At 39.8% G+C, this 24118-nt stretch overlaps 1 protein-coding gene across 4 annotated transcripts in view; it reads right to left on the bottom strand.

Moving 5' to 3' along the window:
* Positions 1-23892, bottom strand: part of cora (erythrocyte membrane protein band 4.1 like coracle) — a 49596-nt gene extending 25704 nt beyond the window's left edge. For 3 of the 4 annotated variants that reach the window (XM_087342851.1, XM_087342852.1, XM_087342854.1), the window contains exons 1-2: positions 23759-23892; positions 9392-9575 (exon numbers count right to left, since the gene is read on the bottom strand). In XM_087342851.1, the coding sequence (XP_087198977.1) occupies positions 9392-9559 (168 nt within the window). In that variant the 5' untranslated portion in view covers positions 9560-9575; positions 23759-23892. Of the gene's footprint in view, positions 1-2826; positions 2846-9391; positions 9576-23758 lie in introns of those variants that run through there. The other variant, XM_087342855.1, reaches the window with a different exon arrangement.
* Between the last annotated feature and the right edge of the window lie 226 nt (positions 23893-24118).

Raw genomic sequence — 24118 nt, 5'->3', positions numbered from 1 at the left:
ACCTTAATACCATCTAGTCTATACAGTATGGGGCTTCTGAAGGTAACTTTACCAAAACTTTATACATAATTATGTATACAGTGTAATGTTTTACTGCCTTTTTCATTTGTATTATATATCAGACCTGTACAATCTATATTTTTCTTTAGGCATATATGATGTCAATGTATACTGACCTACATAACGAAAAAATATTCAGTTAAGATTTAAACATAATTTTAAGCCGTTACAATAGTATTTAAATAAAGTATTATTACATAAATCGAAACTACCATCACAGACTTCGAAAAGAAAAGCGAACGTTCATATCATGGCTTCCGTGCTATAGGACGGCCTGAGAGGGCCTACGCGTGACAATAAAATGTGCCCGGGGCAGATCCTACGTCTGAATGGCTTTACAGTCTGTTCACCCGGGAGCGAACAGGTTGCCGGCCGTCCAAGATCGATCCTAATTCCGAGACAAGACAAGCTAACTGTTGAATGGGGAACACTCTCCTTGTTCCGCCCCGCCGTCATTCAATATTCAATGATAAACGCACAGGTTGTTACCCTCGGGAAGACAAAAGCCGTCAGGAGTAAGCAGACACTACAACCGTATATTGCAGGCCAGAGCTAATAATACGGAAATCATTACGAGGGGCGGTGGCGAACATTTATCGTCAAGACTCGCCTAAATTTAGGCGTAATCGCTATATAAATAGTGTGCAACGTATTTTAGTGTTATGCGCATGCCTTCTCTGGATTAATGTACTCATGTTAAGTAAACGTTTGTTAGTGGGAACTCGATCACACATTTCAGGGTCTATTCACGCCAACCCTCGCATACGCTCAGTCGTTCCAGACATGAAGACGAAACCGAAGCCACTTTCCCGATTACCCATCGACAATGGTGTCCCAACGCTGTTAATGGCACGGTCTCTCGATACGTTGTACACGTAATGCAATCTCATTTCAAACTAGTTTCTTTTACAAAACTCTTAAAAATCCCGACATAAAAGGTTTGTCAAATTTTCTTCCACGTGTTGCCAAATACTCACGAAAACTTTAGAAGCAAAGACAGGCAGGAGTTATATACGTCAAACACAACTAGAGTGGAAAGGAAAGGTGTAAAGTCCATCAGAATGTAGCAGTACAACATAGGTGACCTTGACTCTAGCGCCACGGATGAGGCTACCAGAGAATGTTACACGGGGATGGACATGCTTCTGATTTCACTTTTGTATCGTATAGTATGTGACTGATTCTGTGTTACCTTTTAAATAACACACCCAGCAACATAGTATTTCCATGACGTATATGAGAAAAACAGAGCAGTATCTTTCCACGCTTTCTTACTAATTTTTCATTTTTCATTCTTCATTTGTCTTGATCTTCCTTTATCGTAGCCACAAATATAGGAATTATTAAACAATTTTACACTTTACTAACACCACGATTGGCACACATGGAATGGGAGGACGGTCGTGGAACGTGAAAAAGACGTGTAAGTAGCCATGCCGTCCTTAAAGTAGCAATTCCAGAATATACCAGCAGAGACAACGAGAGCCCACGAAAACCTACCATATTAGCCTGCGGGATCTACCAAATACGAAGCTCGTCATACACATCATATACCAACATTCAATGACACAAGAACTGTCAGAACGAATCAAGAGACAAATTTAACAGCTAACAAAGCTAATCAACAGCAGAGTGTTCGCAATGCAGGGACATTAATATATTTTACTTTTATTTCGTTATACATACACTACAATATTTCTAAAAGTTTTCTCAAGTACTGAAATTATCCTATTTTGACTAACATGACAAAGTGAGATTGACGGTGAATACACACAATTGTAAAACCTGGTAAAGTTTCGACATACAAATTCTAAACAGACGATGCTCTTCTGTTTGCCGGCTGAGAGCACACTGCTTACCCACTTCTTTACCTCATTAATTCTGCTGTGTCAGAGCGACGTTTGCCTGAATACTACGTAATTAAGAAAGTCTTTCGGTTTTCAAACTGCTTCAGTTATCCCAGGGGTTATCAACCTGCGGTCCGCAAGCCGCATGTGACTCGTCACGTTTTCTGCGGCCCGCGTGCACTTTTGTAATATCATGTTGCACTATATGATTAAAAACGTTTACCGGATATCAGAAAACACGCTTTATTACCGTCGCCAGAATGTGGCTGTACGCGGCTGTGAATAAATGTTTGGCTTAAATATAGTGAAATAACTAAATAGGCCGCGCCTTACTGAGGAATACCTGGAAGGACGCGTGCAAATCAACGCAACAACAGACATTATACCTGTCATTGAAAGATTACCCAAGCAAAAGCAATGTCAAATATTTCACAATGAACTGATTACGTTCGAGAACATTACTCGGCAATATGTGAACCTGTCTGCAACATTTAGGAGCATTACAATTCACTGTAACAGCGTTTTAATAAACTCTCCTCCCGCCAGTCCATAAGAAGGAACAAATTCGGCCCTAGGTCAGGGAAAAATTGAGAATCCCCAAGTTATCCATTTCTCCTACCAACTAAACACCGAATTCGAACTGAAGGAAGAAATAGCCATGTAATATGAACTATGGCGATCAAATTCAGCTGCTATAATTCACACAAGCAACCTCATACGTGTGCAAGAGGTCAAATTAATTCCTCTCCCCATTACCAAGTACAAGATCAGGCAAAGTTCAATCAGCCTTTAGCAAGCAGAGAAGGCAAGACAAGCCCACAAAATCAACAAGAGAATGGAAGAACAGTAGTAGCACGTTTGTGAAAGGAAGTTCAACATAAAGGCACTTTTCATCCAGATAATTCACTTCGCGGCTTGCCTAGATAGATTTGCAATGAAGTCTTCTAGGGCGATCAGCCGTGTGAGAACGGAGCTCTAATCCAACCCTGACGACGGAAGCAGAGACAGTCTCCGAAACGTTTGTGACAAGGGAAGCTCTCCTGCTACACGCTGTGCGGGTGTGGAATAGGGGTACAGCTCCTCAGTCTCGACAAGAGATATGGAGGTGAGTAGTCCTGGAACTCACTGCATGGGAGTCTGGTTGGGCCACAGACGGTTTGGCCTCAAAGACTAGTAGAAATGTCCTTTGTCCCTGTTGGGGCTCGAACCCCAGTCCAATCCGTGGCCAAACACAAAACTGACTGAGCTACCCCGCCTTCTGGCCTCTCTCACACACATAACTTCAAAGGACTATATAATACAGCGCGCACTCTGAAAACCTTCGCCCCACAATAAACAACAAAGTTCATAAAATTGCAGACTAAAACTTCAGTACGCATTGGGAACTATGATACGTGGTTTTTTCCCCATCAACCTGTAGAACTGAGTGATCCGTAAATAAAGTGTTTTCTCAACCGGGAGTCCGCAACTTGTGCCAAAGAGGCCAGCACTGGTGTTTAAAAAACTCTCCTTCTATATATAACTTTGTCTACATTCTATTTAATCGAAGTGTATGAAATAATTTTGGGGAGGGGCTGAGAGACAATGCTGCAGATGACCACATTCCAGAAAACGGTTCAAATAAAGTTCAACATCTGCATGAAAGACTTATTCGTCGGCAGTTACGAAATTTCTTTCGCCGATGCATTTCTGTCCTCAATAATACATGTATCACAAAATGCATTATCGATCATTTATGCTGAAAAAATTGTGGTTTTATGACCACAGGCACTTGCGATATACATGGTGTGTACTTACAGTTACAACGCTGAATTCAACATGCAAACACTTTAAGACAAATTCCCCTTTTAGCGAGCTTTCCTAGATTTCCAACGAAGGACAAACTTGTGTTTAAAATCATATGACAGGAGAAGGGGAGGTGGGAAACATCCACGGTCAACGGCCGACCTGAAACTTCAGAACTCAAACGAGCTTTAAGTGCTCACCGAAAAATAAAATGCTATTAAAATTATCTTCGACGACTACAAAGGCGTTCCCGATTTGCAAATGTTTTTTTTTTGCAGAACAATTTACTGTCTAGCGTTTATTAATAATTATCATTACTTCTGAAACAAAAAATATCATATCGCAATGTCCATACTGTTATGGCCTGTGCTGGTTCAAGCTTCAGCCCACAGTCAAAAGGTTCTCCGACGAAGGACGACACAAGTGTTGAGAATGGCTGAAGTCATGATTAATCATGGCCGAAGAATGTGATGTAACGAGAACCGCAGAAATTAGTAATGCGAAGAGGAGCTGGGGCACGGAACTCGCCTGTTACATGTACGACGAACGCGTAACGTCAGACAATATTCTACAGCCTACACGCTGTAGCAAATACACTTCGTGCTCGAATATTAACTGATGCGTGCGATCCCACGGAACTGACTCGTCATTAGCTACGACAATCTTGAAAAGCTGAACGTGAAAGAATTTCTGTGCAAGAAATTTTTATCCTCGGCATTGGATGGAAGTGGGTGGCCATCGTAAATCTTTTGCTGCCTTTACGCCATAAAATGGAGCCCAGTACCAATGGCATCCGCACTAAAAATGCAATTACTCCATACACGGAAAGAACCTCATTTAGTTTCTCTACTTTGTTTCGAGAGTATGGATTTTCCCGGTTTCCCTGAAGGCAAATACTGGGACACTACTTAAGAAAAGTCACTGATGCCTCTTGGTACATTTCCCGTATCTTTCCCACCCATCATTTACAACCAAGTCGCTACGTGGCGCTAAACTACTCAGTTAAAAAAAAATAATTGCTAACCAAACTAAGCAACATACAAATATTTATCAAATTCAAACATGGGACTTACGTGAAAAAGCATTCAGGTACCATGTATACGTGTCATCAACTTTAATTCATTTCAAGGGCAACGTTGCCTACGGACCTAAACACACGCAGCCTTCAGTACCACAGTACGCACATGGCGTAAGAGCCCGATGCAGATCCAGTTCCACGCAGTCGGTATCCGATCGAAAGCGCATAAAAGTGAATTACTTACACCACATTAGCGTAATGACATTTACAAAACACCAAACAATCGTTCGAATCAACTCTCAGTAGTTCGACGATAATGGCTAACAAAACGCAGTTTATGTAAAGAAGCTGTCACCAGCTTAGCCTATTCTGTGTCGAATGATAGGGCAATTAATGAATTTGAAAGGATATGAAAGGAAGCGACCGTGGCCTAATTTAAGACTGGCCTACTACGATGGAATTTATCTGGAGGGACTGTGGAAAAACAATAAAAACAGCCCTCAGAGATGTGAACCCCCGGACCTTTCCAACAAATGACGAAAAATTAAAGTCCAAAATGGCAGTTGCTACGAAGTTCATCTTCACCGGCATAAGTCGGCCCAGTTCCGAGTGGGCGTCACGCAACTTGCAAAGTTACCGTCATTATGACGTCACCTCACGTCATCGTTATAAAGGGACGCTGGCTAAATATTGTTTCAATCACATTGAAACAGGTTCTGCATCATGTAAAAAATATCAGCACGAAAACAAGTTCTGCACACCACATATTTACGATCCCGAGCGGAAATAATCGTTATTCATTTCGACTGCTGTTTCGGTAAATTTGCCGTTTGATTATTTCAACAGCATTCGATCAGTCGTGATCCATAATCGTTCCACCCACAATCTTCATAAGCGTGGCACCTGCCTCAGTCTTTGCTGATCTACTTCAGACGTCAAAGAAAATGGTCTCCTTGTGTGGCATGGTTGCTACAATTAAAAACTATTCAGGATATTTTGATATGAGATTATCACAGCGGTCAGGATGTCAATGTTGGTCTTCTGGGCTGTAACGCTGTGTGGACTTGTTTCGAAAGACTGTATCTTGAGGCCCTGAAGTCACTTAATTCATACTATACCACGTGATCTTTACAGCTTCTGATAAATGCACCGTAAGTGTCATACACAGGTAGCGCCCGTGTACAATTTTATCTCTTTACAGATTAAGGTAAATACACAATGTTTCGTAGGCTCGTTCCAAAGATCCAAATCCAACGTTGGTGGCAAATACAACAATCACAAAATCAATGATCATAAATTGCAGTATGTTGACAGAGTTTTAAGTTCATGAGTGTTTCGCTGACGGGTCTTGTGGCTGACCTTACCACATCTCTCAACTTTTCAATAAATTAATTGCCGTAATTAATCATCTCAGGTCCTTAGCAACTGGTCGGCCAACAGTCTACAGGAGGCACGTCGAACTCGGTGTCTGCTAACGACCTCTTGAAAATATATTACTACTATTTGCCACGTTTAACAAAGGCCAGTTGAATCCGCCCCATACCTTCTTGTCCTATTTAATATAGATTACGTTTTAATATTATCCTCCCAGCTACGCCTAGGCCTCTAAAGCAGCATCTTCATTTCAGGTTTTCCTAACAAAAATTTATATGCATTTTCCACCTCCCTTTGTGCTACATGTTCCACTCATCTATACATTTATAAATACTATCTAACTGTTCTGGTGTAATTTTACTTAAAAAAGGACGATAAATTCAGTGAAAATGTTTATGCCCCAGGCACGATATCAACAGAGAACGAGACCTTCACTACAAACGGAATGACCCCAATTTATTTTATAATTTGTCATCGGAACAGAAAATATGTACGTTCCATATGACGGAGCAGAGAACACCCACGAAAGCAAAACATTTTCTGTCTACGGTTCCTGTAGGTTCCTCGGGCGAAACTAGACGTACAGTTCGTATTTTTCCTCTTGTACGTCTAAAATGCCCTTTCACTATGGCCGTCATGGATTTCAAAACAAAACGGGTGAAGTTGGCTAAAATAATAGACGTAATTGAATTAAGTCCGTCACGTCTGGCTGATGATACTAATTAGAATGTCTTCCCACCAACCCATTCCAAACATTCTCAGACTTCAAGCTGACGGAGGAGTTTTAAAGTTTTCGACGCCGTGATTGAAACCCCCCCCCCCCCAACTTCTGAATATGAAAGCTACAGATTCATCCTAAAAGTTCACAACTAACTTTAATGGCATAATGGAGTCAGAGACTACAGTCCAAATTCTCTCTAAAATACAAACGTAAATTCAATGTGCAGTAATTATAAATAATCACGAAATATATTTTACACGCCCTTCGGGATGTAATCTGAACGTACGCCTACGTGCAGTCTCGCATCGAGGCTACAGAAATCGATATGAAGCGTGCAGGTTGCGATAGGCCACGTGTTGGCTAGACCAAGTTCCAGCCCAGGCAAGCTACTACCTATATAATGTTACGAGGAGTGGAAACACATTTTCCAAGCACGTTCTTAGAAAATTTTTCATTCCTTTGTGGTCTTACATCTCAACCAACTTGTGCTGAATTCTTGGGGCAAAAAATGAGCACCAGGCATTTGTAACACGCGGCAGCATACAAAATTACGCTGTTCATAAAACATAATTGCATTTCACTTGTATTTCATTAAAAATTTCACGCTAAAACACGCGAGTCAGAACATTTTTAAAGATAAATGGTTTTTAATATGAATATGATATTAACACTTATCATTCGTTTTCGTATTTATTCTGTGTTGCACTTTCGTGGCAGAAATAAAAGCTAAAAACTGTTAATATATTCAGATATATTTTGCGCACATCGCACACTGATGGGTAACAACAATTGCATACCGTATTAATATAAATACAGAATGTTTCAAAATAAAGCTGTAATATCTATGGTTATTTTTTGGCGATGAACTGCCTCTGCAAAAACTGATACATTTCAATTTGAGTTTCAGATAAACAGGATATTATATATATTTTAGCGAAAACAAATTTCCCTGACAACTTCTGATGCAACCAGCCAATCTGTCTCATTTTTAAAGATCTATTTTGTATAGGATTTGAGGTTTTCACGGCGGTGAGTTTGAAGATGGCCGTCTTTTGGGTCGTTGGGCCTGATGACGGAGGCAGTATGACCTCTGAAACGTTGGTAAACATCGACCAGACTACACGGCGCAACAACCCAGAAGACAGAAATCTTCAAGATCCATCCTAATAATTACTGCATGGTTTCTTTTTTCCTTCCAGACGTCGAAAGAATAGTCAACTTGGCTCACCCACACCCATTTACCATTTTTATCGTTACACGCTACGTAATCTCTGAAGATACAAAACAGTCACAAGTGTTCAAAACAAACACTGAAGGAGGTAAGTTAGTTCGGGTGATGCGACCGCATGCCGACGTCGGCGTGACGAGCAGAAACTAAACAACGGTTCCAGTGTTCTTTATCCGCCCAGTTGAAATACCGGTTTCCGATTAGACAAACTTTCGTCCTACAAGCTGCAAAACATGCACACAAAGTCCGGCTCAAGCCTTGTTATAACGGCAATAATCCTGTTTTCATTTCGAAGCTACTGGATTCATTTCACAAGCTGTTCAGCGAAGTCTGTACGCTACCTATCAACCATATTTATAATCCTTCAGCATTTTTAAAATAAAAATTCCGGAACACGTGCTTTCCACTGAAGGTTCACATTCAGGAAAATAATAAAATCTTACTTTGTAATGATTATAAAATAGCTAACGGAATCATTCAATGTTGAGAACTATTACTTCGTGGTAACTCAGTCCATGTTAGCAACAACCCGAGAAAAATGAAACTCAGGCCATAATTTAAAATACGTTACACCAGGTAAGTTGCCGTGAAATTGACTACAAGTTGTAAGCTTCTTTTATTCATCACTGCGTTTATACTAATACGCAATTAAAGAAATAAAGGAAAATAAGATTAAAATATGCAGTTAAAACTTATCAGTGGCGCTAAAGCCCCAATGAAAGCCCTGAACACTTCATTGTACCCAAAATATGTAACAGCTTCATAATGGACCTTTCAAATTTATCATCCTTTTGTATCAACTGACTTCAGACAATTTGTGACGTTGCAATAGCGTCGCTAAATAACCAAAGAACAAACATATAAACACTGCCTATAAGAACACAAAGGGTTTATTGCACGACGCCATGTTTGCCCTCGAGGTCGTCAAACATCGTATTCAGACGTAAAGAAGCCTTAAGTTCGCTCTTAGTAACCTCCATTGCACTCATATGGTTTCATTTATATCAATTCGCTTGTTGGGCATAGTTGGAAACAATCGCTCAAGCTTTCTTCTATTTTCAAATCCCAATGCCCAATAACGAAAATGTAAACTTCACAACATGCCCAGACTACAAACGACACAAGGACCTGTATATACAAACAAAGATGCTTCTCCACATAAAAGCACTTTCAATGTAAAGGACAATACGAAACCTCAGCATTCTGTACAAATGAGTTGTCAGCTTCAAGTTCCGACCGCTTTACCTTTACAGACATTGGGCCACTTTCACGCTTTCTTAAAAACTCGTAATGACAAACTTATCCTAGAAAGAATGGATCACAACGCACCAATTTTAAATTGAATTACACCATTTTACCTCTATATTAACATCAAGTAATGAACCGTCTAGCAGAGTCACTCTGGCAAGGACCAACTTTCCTTTGCTGACTGGCGTCTTCTTCTTGGAAGGTGATGGAGAACTAGCAGGACCATTTTCCACCCCTTCAGGGTCCGCAACAGTGGACACCTTGGTTTCTTCCGGCATAGTGGCCCCCTAGTACCTACAAACAAGGAGTAATTAACGGTTAACCCATTGGCAAATTACAGTTTTTCATACGAAAATCACAGAATAGAACAAAAGACACATTCATGAACCAATCCACAAACATCTCCTGTTGTAGGCCAACATGTGACCATAAGAAGCAAGTTCCTTCTTGTGACGGCGAAAGTCGTGAAGCTAGTGCGGGAAATCCGCGCATTTTATGGATTCCGTAGGAATATTACCGTGTTCGTAACAGCCAGGGTAACGTCTTCCAATCCCACAGTTTAAATGCAATGCCGTGAAAATCTAACAACGATACTTCATTGGTTCATGTTTTTTTATATAAAAGACACATCAAGATCCCCTATTACGTCGTCGATTTTGATTAAGGTTACGAACTACATGCATGTCTGTCTACAACAATGCAATAAATTCGAAAGATTTAACAATGATCACGGGACGATCAGATAAGTTTCGGCTCTGCTGAGCTATCTACAGCGTATTTTCCAATATACGTACACATTCTAGTCTATTATGTTTTAAATCTGTAAAACAATACTTTTTACGTCCTTCATCTTCAAAGAAGGCTTATTATTGCACCACATTAAAGAAAACACACAGTAACAATTTTATGAACAGGCTGTTTTTTTTGTAAACACGATTCAACAGCAGTATTTGACAGTAATTAAAGGCGCGAGTATTTAATTTTTTAAATATTTTAAATATAAATAGCTTTTAACGAAACATATTCACGCATTCAGTTTTAAATAGTGACTGTTCAAATATTTATGAAATGTATACGTTACAATTCAAAACCCACTAAATATGGCCAAACAGAGAAGACACGCGCCAACAAAATTACAATTCTGTCGGAATTCAATGCAATATTAAACACAGCAAGCACCACGTAATTCAAGTTACGAACGCTCAAGGTTCTCAGCTGCCACATCCCGATTTACATTCCAAACACTGACAACCAAAACTGAACACGAACGAACTAACCTTAATCAAAGAGGCCTTTAACACAAAATTTGCTCTACCAATTTGAAACGGCCTGGAAAGCCATAGACTTATCACCGCGCTCTGGTACGAGACGGACGGAAGGTTATTTTGAGAATGTTGCACAGACCATGAGTTTATAGGCCACGGGTCATCGCATATGCAGAAGCCAACTTTGATGTCTTCAAAACGGCAAAACGTCCACGCTAAATCCAAGTTCCAAAACTCAAAGTACGTGCCCAATCTCAAATGTAAAATCCGACAAAAATGCTTTTTCGTATTATTCCCATGTACCACGATTATAATGGCTGCTGTATCATTAAAGTTTGCACGTCGCTGATAATGTAAATCGTTAAAACTTATCTCAAGAACATAATTTCACGTCATCTTCTGGTTTATAACGTATAGTAAAACTTACCTGATGCCATCTCGAGCCTGAATATAACGACGGATCAATGAACTCAAAGCGTGAAGTTAATTATCTATCATTACCAGGTGTTTATGAAGTCGGTCAAACTCAAAGTTGTTTCATTAGCACTACACTGCAAATATGAATCACAATTTGAGAGTTACCCGGTAAAATTATTCTTGCACAGAGCTAATGAACCTGTAGTTTTCGTTTATTTTTCAAATCCCTCACCAAGCACACGCTTTTATAATTATCGTAATAATAGGATTACAAACAAAAAAGTGATACTTTGCACAATTTTTTGTCGTCGTTTTTACTCTCTGTGGCGTATAATCAATCACCTTAAATGAACAACTAAAGCTGAAAATGCCTAAATAAGAAATATTTGCGGACCCTACTCCCCCCCAATTCATAGCTCAGTCAGTATAGTGACTAGCTACGGGCTGGACGACCGCGGTTCGATCCCCGATGGGGGCAGAGGATTTTTCCTCTAGCCTCTGCGTCCAGACCGGCTCTGGAGCCCACCAAGCCTCCTCTATAATGGGTACCTCCATCTAGTGCCGAGGTCAAGGAAGAGAGGAGCTATACCTCCACTCCCCCCAAGCGCCTACATGGCGTATAGTGGGACAAAGTTTACTTTTACTCCCCCCAAAATCACAATAAATAATAAAGCAAAGTGTACTGAATGGCCAACATGTTTCCAGGAATGACTTCTGTCATTTGTTTCAGTTACACTGTCAGTACAAGCGGAAATATCGAGTGAAGTTTAATTGGGTAAATGCGTGGGTCTTAACTACTCCAACACTACGATCGTGGGTTATAATTCCACTCGAGGCATAGATGTGTGTGTCCGCGTTTTCGTGTTGCGCTATCCAGAGTTGTCAGAGGCCTTGCGACATCCTACCAAATGTCTAGGATTCATATTTCAGAATTATTCTGAATTTAAACAGGCCACAGGGTCTACTCATTTTGAATGGCGTGAGGAACATCGTTCTGATTACAAGTTTTAAGAACGAACGCGAAGTTTTGATACACGCCGTATTGATTCTTACTTCACAAATGCACGTAAAAACATACGTGCACAGTTAAATTTGGCAAACAATTGGCTATTCATCAAGGAAATAACGAAATTTATGTCATGAGGACGGTAATGTTTTAACAGTCGATAAAGCAGGACGTGCTCTGTGATCTGAATGTTTCAGTGCGACATTCTAGTCTTTACAAAAGACAAAGATGTCTCATGCGACTTTAACGGTACTTCATTTCTGTAATTTTCTAAATCCATCCGACTAAAAGACGGCTGAACATAACAACGTTATAAAACATCTAACACACGGAGCTACGGAAATGTATGCCTACACGCGAAACAATAAATTAGACCCGTACTAGTGGCAACTTGCATTCAATGTCGTTTTTCCGGACGTCTGTGAATTTTAACCACAATATTTTCCGCGAAATGGACTGGATGGCATAAAGTGTAACAAAATACTGTCGCGGTAGAAGACAAAAAAACATTTACAGACTATTAGCATCATCAGTAGACGTATAGGCGTAGTTCAGTCACTATACAGTGGCAGACTACAGACTGGACGACCGGGGTTCGATCCCGACAGAGGCATAGGATTCTTTTCTCTCTAGCTCTGGGGTTCCACCCAGCCTCCTGTCCAATGGGTGCCGGAGTAGGAGCTATAAACTCCCACACAGCGTGCAGCGGGGCAGTTTTGCTTTTACTTAGGAGGCCTACATTTCTTTTAAACCCGTGAAACCGTCTTAATGACTCCCGTCAACATTCCGAAATGTCACACCTAACAGCTACAGCATTTATCCCACTTTCCCCGAATTAGGGTTCGTATACTTAACACCGGCTGTGGTCTTAGAATGTATGGAAATCGGCAATACTATACTCGCATATTACCGAACTACATACCTTGAATAATGTGCCACTGGTACGCACGCAACATTTGCTTCTCCACAAACTATTTGCCTTCAGGTATACTTTGTAGAAAAATGTCTTACAGTCTTAGAAAAGAGTACATTTAGTGAATACTTCATGCCGTGACGACTGTGGGCGTACTGGCAATTCGAAATTCTAGTACAGCTGTGTGGTATTGCAGCGTGCTACATGGTGTCGAGAACTCATTAAGTATTCGTAGAAAACCGGTCAAGTGAACCCAAAACTGGATCGCGGCTGAATGTACTTTCTACTCGTACACTTGATTCTACTGCAAAAGCACGGTTTCGAAATGCGTGCGTTCTGTGTTCGGAGTTTCACCTCTAAATCGTAAGTTACATGGATATCGCATACAATTAAGAATAACAGAAAAAAAAAACCGGCCGCAAAATCTTTGATAGCAGAACCAGAAGGTTCAACGCCGCTATACAAAAGCCCGTCAATGGGGACAATTCAGAGCCAGATTCGCATCCACAAAAACCTACCTTCTTCCGATCAATCTTAATATCCTTCCGTCTCCTTTTCGGTCATCAAAGTGACCGTCTCCCACACGATTTCCAAACCAAAATTATTATGAATATCTTGTATGATCCACCTTCCCTCAGCTCGTCATCGTAAATCCCCAGACTTCACTACACCGTGTAACCCGCGAACTTTCTTGTTAAGTAACAACTTAAGATGCCTTCATCCTTCTTAGGTCTGAATATAAATATTTCGTAGCACTTCCAACCAACACGTGCTTCTTAGATACACGGCATCCTGGGAAAACTCCACCACATTCTCCTCATTTGATCTTACAAGTTAAACGAAGCTGCCTTTACGCTACCTTTCAGCTAACAGGGTCTACTTTTTATATCCGAAATCTGTGGAAGATGATATTTGTAACGTTCAAAAAAAATCCTATCTCGGACACCAGAGCCGTGGGATCTAATCCCAGCCAAGGCAGATTTTTGCCGGCGTCCGTGCTGTACGGGTAGGGGCCCTGTGACAGGCTTGTCACTCGTCCAAGGAGATAAACCTCCCGTATGTGAGGAGGCCAAAGTCCTTCATGAACTGTAAAAGGCCGGGGGGGGGGGGGGGGGGACTCACTGCATGATGTCACCAGAAAAGAATGTTCCAGACACACAACATACGAAGCGGCTTCGTGTCCAGCTGATCAAATCATGAACTTGTGGCTCAAAACTGTTCATAGTTGGAGAGTTGGCAGCATTTGTCCAGCAGGTCCTTCTGACGCGCATTCGCTCCAGTACAACGTACTCTCACATCATGAGTCATAACCAAAAATTATTTAGCCCGCAGTGGGCAATGGACCAAGTTTCAAGAGCAGCGGATAGCAAAGGTTTTCAAATCTAAAATTACGACATATCGCAACATGCTTATACTTACGTCAGATTACACAGACCTACATGATTCCAAGTGACCAAATTAATCTACCAAGTGTTTAATGATATCCTTTGACGCATGAAACAAAGCACGTTCCGTACGAAACGACATTAGAATCCCTTAGTTACAGTTCCTTCTTTCACGTGTCATTCTACACAATTCTAATGCTTTTTCTAACATTGTGCAAAATATGGAATCGCTTCGAAATGGATTTCAGAACACTTTAAACGGTGAAAAATAATTAACTAGAAAATGGTATTATATTAAGTGCGTAGGTATACTTATACGATTTTAGATTCTAAACTAAAGTACTTTATTTTTAACGTAGGACGGCCTATGCGATAATAATCACCTCCACCTAAATGGAACTTTACATACACACAAGTTGAATTTAACTGCCTGCCAAAATTAAGAACCTTCCTTCCGAAGAAATAATGACAAAACTGCATGAGAGGTAATTAATATACGTACCCAAAAAAGTAATTTCCTTTTAGCACAAAGAACATTTCTCACTAAATAGCAACAGCATCTTCGGGCACTGTTTTCATATCAACAGATACAAATTAATTCATACACACAAAGTCGGTCAGACACTCCGCGACGTTTAAATTTCAGGAACTGGTTTCGCAATTTCAACTCGGAACAACTTTAGCCCATGCGCGCCGTTAACAGACGGGGTTACGGTACAAAGGAGCACGCACTCTACAGACTTCTCACAAAACATCGTCATTCGGATCGGCAACCAATGCCGAATACACAAATCAACTTACACAACAAAACAGAAAATATATCAAACTTGTTCAGTGCATATGATAACGAACCCAGACTCAAATTTATGCTTCATCGCGTACTTCCTACCGGGGGTAATTTGGCATAACAATTCACAGGAGGAAAATATAGGACATACATGTGCCACCACCAATGTCTTCTTAAAACACGATCAGATGACTTACAGTCCAAGCGATTATAAAACGACTTTTAGGTCTGGTGTTCAATACATTTAAAATAATAACGCATGTAAGGCAGGAAGTAACAGGTGGCTGGAGAAAATGTAGGATAAGATGGGGGCATTCAGCACGTTTGCGAGAAATACACAATTTTAGCCAGAAACCACAAAGGTAAAATAAAAGTCAGAATGCCAGTCCGTATATCGGAGGATTACATTGAAACGGATCTAAACGAAATAGGGTGTGACGATGAGGACAAGATTATTTGTCTCCGCACACAGTAGAACACGGCAATGAATATCCCGGTCTATGAATGGTTGACATTTTTTTACTACGCTAGCAAAAAAAAAAAAAAAACCTTCTGAAGGACTGTGCTCAAGTGTTATACGTACTCGAACCTGAAACGCCCATCTGGGTATGTTCTAGATTGACCACTATATTGAATGACTGGCAAAATACATAATAGGACTTTGTGTGGATAAATACAAATAGCACAACTTTGCTTCAAAAACTGTGAAGAGAGTGAAGCCGTGCATTCTGCAGGTGATATTTGTTCATTACGTTTCAAAAGCAGACCTTAACTTGCAACTGAGTTGTTTTATTTGACATCTGTTCCAACTACGGCGAAACAATACCGTCCTCATTGTGTTTTCATAGCCAACATCAGCTCAACTTAATTAAACGCTCCTCTTCAGGTCTTCGAACTTAAGTCCGACGCTAAGCCCCTCCTCTCTCCTGACAAAAGAAAAACGAAACTATACTCGTCTATGATCGCTTTCTGAGCTAAAAGGATATCCAGTTTACTGTTAAAGAAGATAAAGTCTCTTATACCGGGATTTGATTTTTTCTGTCACAACGCCCAAAATTGCGACCAGGCTTACCATTCGCTTCCATCGAGAGCCTAAGTGCAGAAAGCATTGTTTTAGTGGTATGTATATACTTTAATTGTATTAATATTGTAACTGTTACTAAGCAGCTGAACTCAAAAGACTTGACATTTCACCGTCATGTGACCAGTCAGAATGACAAAAACGCCCACTTACCGAAGCCCGACTGTTTATGACGACATGAATCAATGTTATGGGTTACCTTCCGGGAACAACGGATGAAGTGGCGACCAGTCTGCCCCCAACAAACGTCGTGATACAGATCACACACCAAACGCGCAGGGTACGCGCCATAACGTGACGCCACAACCGGAATAGCGTGCTGTCCGGCTATTTTGGCGTGGAATGTCAGAGGTCCAGACTTTCAGACGTCAGTAAAGTCTCTAAACCCAGAAATCAATCTCTCTCATTCGCCCTGTCATGAACATAAGAGATCCTGCAGCAAAACACACATCATAAACTCAAAAGTTCCCACGCGGCTGTCAACTATTGAAAGAAGAAAACTGACAGTACAAGTCTAGACATGGGCAAACTACATGGCGCGTTAGCGGCTCGTAACGGTCCCAGACACGCCACACTGAAAACATTTCTCTCAGGTTCCAGTTTTGGAAAAGTTCAAATCGTGTAGTCGAGCCCATACTGTAATTTACATGAGCGTTCTGTTTTGAGACTTCGTAGTATTCAAAACAGTACATTTGTTATTCAAGCGATTCACTTCTTGAAGTGAAAGTAGTAGAATCGCTATAATTTCTCAGAATTGAGACGTCACCCATACGCCAAGTTGTTTGCCCACATAAAAAAACTTAGTTGCAATTCTTAATTTCAACAATAATTTGCGCCGTTCAATCAGTTTTGCTTCATCCTGATTTAAGATCAAAATGCTTGCACAATCTCCCCCGTATACAATCCGGAACATTATTAAATGGACAGAACAGATTACTTTCGACACATATTTTCTACGCGTTCCGTCTTTCAGATTATTATTTAAAGACACAACAGCGGAACATGTATTCTTTATATAAAAACCTCAATTTTTCTGTGGTCACAAAACTGTGACAAGTTTCTACTTTGTTTTTCTCATATCAGATATTCACATGCAATTACTCTGCTGTACAGTCCTGTGAAAATTCTATTCAAAGTCTTTCTGCACCTTATCCTGTGAAAGATATGTAATGAAGACTGTCGGCTTCTTGGTTGTAGCGCCCTGTAGTCTGATAGAAGCTTACCGACTTATCAAAAGGTGCTTACTGCACCATCATCAGAAAACCCTGATCATGTAACTTCGTTCAACTTCTACGAGACTAAACGACTACGGCGCAACATCCCAGAGGACAGTCCATCTTCAAACTCTGGAATCTCAAAGATTCAAATACAATTTCCCATACGAAGAATCACTTGCATATTTACTTACAAATAGTAATTAACAAATTACGACTAAAATGTATGGGCACGCCCATATGCGATGAAACATACCGGAATGGTGTGTTATTCAAGCTACCGGCCAAATACTGCACAAATGACGCATTTTAAACCCGAATTTGGTGGTGCTGTTGGAACTCCGCGATCACCACTACAGACGAGAAAAAAGTTCACCACTGACAAGCAATTAATCCAATAGCTTGGGACGAGTGTCGCAGAATGCTAGCTGGTTCGCGTGAGGTCAATGCTCTGTGACCCACCTGTCGGGTCGGCTTTGGTGAAGCAGCGACCACTTTATATGAAAGGGCAACAACGCAATACGTAAGTTGTGAGGATGGTAGCTGGTTGGAACTAGCCCAGGACTGTGTCCAATGGAAGGCTTCTGTATTGGCGGCGTTCAACACCACAGTTCTACTAGCAAAGAGTTATCGAGTATGTACTTAACGTTCTTTCGAAACTGAACTCACAGTCAGAATATTACAGAGCTTGCAGTGTGGCTGGACGATCACACTGGTTTCTCATATAGATCAAACACTGCAGCGAATACGCAAGACTTCTGGAACTCCATTTAAATGCATCGGCGAAGGTAAATGTATTCGCCTCGCATCAACGTTTCATCTATACGAATAATATAATACGAGTATAACCGGCTATGTATCACGGCTTCTGAGCGGTTCAGCTGGTCTGTGTCGGTTCTCGAATTGAAATCCCTGCAGCACGGGAGTTTAAATACCCTACTCCGGATAGAAAAACGTTCAAATAAACAAGCACCAATTATACACAATGAATGTGGAAACAAATCAACCAAAACAAAACAAAAAAGTTTACTGAACGTCGATGTGGAGTAGTTGGTACTCCTATATCCTATTCGGGAGGTCCGTGATTTGGATCTCAGCCGGAAGACTGGCGACCCAAGGGGGTTTCTCCGTCGACCCAGGAAATTGCCAGGTTTACTTTTTTTCAGTCTTCTTAATTCGTGAACCACAATCATATTAAATTCGACATTCATCAACAAAAATTTAATGTGAATTCGGGGTGTTCAGCCGTGAAGCGGCCGTTGGTGGCTCGCTGTGACACAGGTGTGCCGAATTGGTATCGTGATATAATAAATCCTTATTCCCCACAGTACATTTTCATTTACTTAGTTTACTTGAAAATAACAGCTTCGCATCTGCTCACAGACAGTATATATGCATAAGTTACAGAAGTCAACAAGCCACAGAACAGGATCTGATCTTTTGATCTCAGAATATCTTCGGAACTGCCTCTACATATTATCCAACTTGGCACCAAAACTGTAATTAAACGAAAATAGTGGGCCTCTAATAAATATTCGAAAATCATCTCGTGCAGTCGTCTTTCAAGGGATTATAGCTACTTTCCATGTCAAGAACCCACGACTGATCCTACACTGCTTTGAATTGGTTCTGGTGGACAACAAAGGCGTGGAGAAAGACAGGAAAATCGTACCACTTTCCACACTGTACCTTTTCAGCTGATACTATCTGCAGAGTTTTGCGTAAATAATCACAAATTAAAGTAAAAGCAGCACGAGTCTCATTTTATGGAACACATCTCTGGCTGGGTGTCTTTTCCCCGACTGTCAGACTCTATACCTGTAACAGTTGTCAATAATAAAACCGGATGTTTATAATAAAGCGGAGAGCAATTAAATGAATAAAAATCTGATGGATTCACTGTGATTGGCTTCACGCCAGTTGGGGCACTCGTGTGCGTATGGAAGAATAAACTGCTGGCTTCCGCAAGTTGAAGACAAGGGCGGGCAAGAGTTTCGATACTTGGGAATCCAAATATCTTCACGTGTTGGAAAATTACCGATTAAACGCACGTGAAGTGTGAACTTAAGTGACTTCGTCACACACAAAATATCTCCTGCGACTACAATTTCAGTTCCATCGGTATCACAACCCACTCGTATTTCAAGAGGATCCATCCTAATGGTTTCCTCCCACGTCTTCTATCTTCCTAGCGGTTTCCCCACCAGAAATCTTTATTTTTCCTCCAATCCTCCCACTCGAGGGGCATGCTCAACCTAAAGTTATTTCTTGATTTCACTAACATAGCAGCATTATGTGACCATTAATTTGCTTGAACAACTTCGACGGTCATCGAAAAATAATGCACATAGTTTCATGAAACAAATTACTTACAAACGCTGTTCTTAAAGGATGCCATTCCTTTTGTATTGTAATACAATTTGGAAAGCTCTACACTCTACTACTGACATGAAATTTGATGGAAAATTAAAATCATGTTTACAAATAAACTGAAAATTTAAAAAACCCCATTAATTTGAGTTGAGTGAATTTGGAAAAATCATGAAGTACTAACTACACAATTTGTCTGTGAATGATTAGGTAAAGAAATAGGATTATTTTCCCTGCCTGTGACCCAACTATGTGTGACCTTGCTAAGGATGGGAAAGAGAACATCATTGTACTGCAATAGAAAGTTTTAAAGGGAATTCCTTATATAACACAATAATTTCTGACACCAAAGACCCACTGTCATCTAAGACATCTTTGCTGTAGCTGAATCTTCTATGTCTGTTTCCCAAATATTAACAACGAAATTCAATGACGTTACAATAATCCTACTATTGGTTCACAGAACTCTGGTTACACAGCTTTACAGACAGTAACTGTGTGTGTGTGTATGGAAATGTTATACATACAATTCAGTTCTAAATATATTTACAATGTCAAGTCCACAACAAAGCAAATTAATTCTTTGGATATCCAAAACACAAATCAGAAATGCAACTTTTGTCAATATACATCGTTAATGGCAAAAAATACAGAACATAATATTTCAATTTAACACCTGTGGCAACGACTGAAATTGGATAAACTTAACTACGAACCGAAATCCATCTGCTACTGGCAACATTAACCACTTCTGTTATCTAACTACCCTCGGGCATGTTACTAGCTTTAAAACACCAGCACAGATTCCTACAATTCGCTCAAAATATAATCAGGCAACTTTAATATTTTATATAACAAACTAGTAATTCAATATCTGTAATGAGTATATGAAGAGCCATTTTGATAAATACATTCTTATAAAACATTTTGTACATTATCAAAATTGGGACTGGTAAACCCGATGTACCAAAGTTCCAATTTCTTACATTTCTTAAAATAAAGTGTTGCTAGATTTGTTTAAACTAGCCTGCAACAAGAACTGATAACCTGAGCACAGATGCAACCATCTGACAGAACATTCTGCTTAACCCAGCATTCTGATAAAATCAGACTTTCAGGTTGCAGAACACTTTTTACTGTCACTTCCCTTGACCTAACAAAACCAGTTGTTAAATGGAGCCTGCATCAATTCACATGTGCTCAAATAAAGCGTGCCTATCTTTCTACTCCACTCCAAAAACATTCTAGCCAGCCACTATAAATTTAAGACAAATTATGTGAAGTAAGCAAATGATGTCATATTTCAATGTTAGCCTTCCTTTCCAGCATCCTTTTTTCATATCACAATCACAGTATGAAGACCTCTGCTCTTTCAATTGATGATTACTTACTAGCTACTTAAAATGACTACCAAGACTTCAGTGTGATATGGTAACCTACTTTTCAAGACAACTGGCAACCCCTCTAAGAACCATCTGTCTTCCTAAATACACGACTTTAATTGCATGAAGAAGAAAAAAAAACTGATCATAAATCTGATGTGTCAAAAATGTTTCAACAAGTTTGATCTTTCCTTAGCAACACGTTTTAGCAAAATATGGTACATAACCAACATCTTTATAATGTGAAGTGAACATCCTTATCTACAAGTCTAATTTTTCTTTCCAAACTGCACTAATAGTTCATATCTGTGGGAAAAAATAGTACCCTCCCTCTCCTACTTCATAACATTGTCTTAATGACAATGGAAACAACAACGAATATAAGAAAATTAGACATCCTATCCACATTCACAATTTTTACTTCATAAACTGAAGCAGTTCAAGACTTAATTATAATTAAATCTTAGACAATTTATACTTCAGGCATAATGATGACCTTAAAACTCTGAACTCCACCCCAAATATTGTCAGGGTGATTAAGTCGAGAAGAATGAGATGGGCAGGGCATGTAGCGCGCATGGTTGGGACAAGAGGTGTGCACCGGGTACTGGTTGGGAAGCCTGAGGGGAAGAGACCGCTGGGAAGACCTAGACGTAGATGGGAGGATAATGTCAGGCGGGATCTATGGGAGATAGGAGTTGAAGGAGACTGGATTTTGTTGGCCCAGGACAGGGTCCAGTGGAGGGCTTTGGTTAATTCGGTGATGAACCTTCAGGTTTGGTAAGCCATCTAGTTAGTTAGTTAGTTAGTACTTTCAACAAACAGAACTCTAAAATGTAATAACATTACTTTTCCAATTACAATTTACAGAATGATATAACTCATTCATCTGATTACAAAACCAAACAGGAGTACTTCAAAAAGTCATGATATGTAATATCAACAGATAATTCAGAAGTATGAATTTCACATCTGCATAAGCATATACAAGTAAACCCTAACATTAAATGCCCAACACTTCTCTGGTACAAATTTTGCTTTACTATTTAAGAAGATCTGAGGGCTAAAATGTGTATGGCACAATAAATTCTAAACAAATGTTACTAAGTCATAAAATTGGTAGGTAAGTTGTGTTATGGTTACATGCTACTACACAGTATGAAGGAACATTAAGGCTATTTGAGCACAGCTATTTCAGTCACAAAAAGCAGCAATTGAGCCAGCGTAGCTCAGTCTGTATAATGACTGGCTATGGACTGGACGACTGGGGTTCGATCTCTGATAGGGACAGAGGATTTTTCCTCTGGCCTCTGCATCCAGACTGGTTCTGGAGTCCACCCAGCCTCCTATTCAATAGGTACCGGGATCCTTTCCTGGGGGTAAAGAGCAGCTGGGGCATGATGTCGACCACTCACCCCCATCTAGTGCCAAGGGCAAGAAAGAGTAGGAACTATACCACCTCTCCCTCCAAGCACCTACATGGCATATAGTGGGACAGCTTTACTTTTTAAAAATAAATAATTAATTAATGCACTTAATTAGGATCATGTTGTGATGCATCTGACAGTGGGAGTAGACACAATTTGAAGCTTTCAATGCAATCCAATGCAAGTAAGACTTCTCAGGCAATCAGTTGTGTGACTGCATCTGTATCCATCATCAGGGAAGGTCTGACATCTACCCTGACATGGCTGATTACTTCAGATGTAATTGCTTAAAAATTTGGGGCTTTCCAAAAAAGGAAGTATTAATAACCGAAAAAGTACATGTAAATTATAGTACACACATTCTTATTTCAAAATAAAAAGTTTAAAATTATATAATAAACAACACATGATACTGCATCCACTTTCTGGGTAACAGAAACAGCAAAACAAAAACCCATGTTACAGACAACTACCACCAAAGAATTCTGATTATGTGCTTTACCCCTGATGATATCTAAAATAATGACATTATTATAGGATGGCATACGAAACACATCAGGTGAATATCTGAATTCAAACACAACCTTGTAAATATAAATTCTTCAACCCTGCAAGTCTCAAGAACAGTTTTTTTGAGTTGTTGTTTTCCAGTCCATACCTATTAATGTACTCGAACAGGTAGTTGCAAAACTTTCCACATACTTATCACACCCATCATACGCTTAGTTTGGAATACCAATAACAGTCTCGCAAAAAGCACAGGACAAAGAAACCGATGGGAGCATCCCGGTAAAATTGACACTTGTAGTAGAAAATTAATCACTTCATTACCAAATCACCTGTTTGAATTCTTAGGTCTGTAATACTATCGCTGCCTTCGTTACAAATCATTGCAAACTACTAAAAAAAGTAACGGAAGGTAAATCGTGATGGCAATTTCAAAACTTCAACCCACTTTTCATGAATATGTTAACGTATGTTACTCTCCTTCACAATATATGGAAAAAAAATCCTCTTCAGGTCCCATATACGACGCTCTAAACAATTCTGATTTAATTACTTAAACATAACAAGTGTAGTTCATATGAATTTTGTAATAGGTTAGTTATCTCATAATAAATGTGTCACAGCAAGTGTATCATGTTTTCATTTCAGTGATCAAGTGTCTTAAATGAACGGCAGCGAAATTTCTTAAACTTGTAATAGATTAAAAAAGTACATCATTATTACCTTACAAAACTGTCAGAATATCCATGAAAGTACCTACAACACAAAACAACGAACACAATTTCTCCTGCAATGGGCTTGGCACAAACAACAGACGCACTGACGCATACGAAAGTAGTTCGATCGCCATTGAAATACTAACCATAATCCAGAATGAGTATATCTTTTAAAAATAGCAATATTTAATGAAATTTATTATAAAGTTATTAACATATGTATTTAGAATCTCTAAACGAGTAAACTCCACGTGTAAGTACGTATATAATTCGTGTATCTGTTATAATATCGTGCACTATTTTTAGCATTAACTTTATTGGTATACTCTTCCGCATTAAATGTATTTATTGCCGCTAGGTATCGTAC

Source organism: Zootermopsis nevadensis, unplaced genomic scaffold (assembly GCF_977971745.1).
Source record: "Zootermopsis nevadensis isolate Lab colony 2312 unplaced genomic scaffold, Znev_1.0 Znev_ptg000004l, whole genome shotgun sequence".
NCBI classification, from domain to species: Eukaryota; Metazoa; Arthropoda; class Insecta; order Blattodea; family Termopsidae; genus Zootermopsis; species Zootermopsis nevadensis.
The sequence above is the reverse complement of the archived record's forward strand: the minus strand, read 5'-3'. Positions and strand labels throughout refer to the sequence as shown.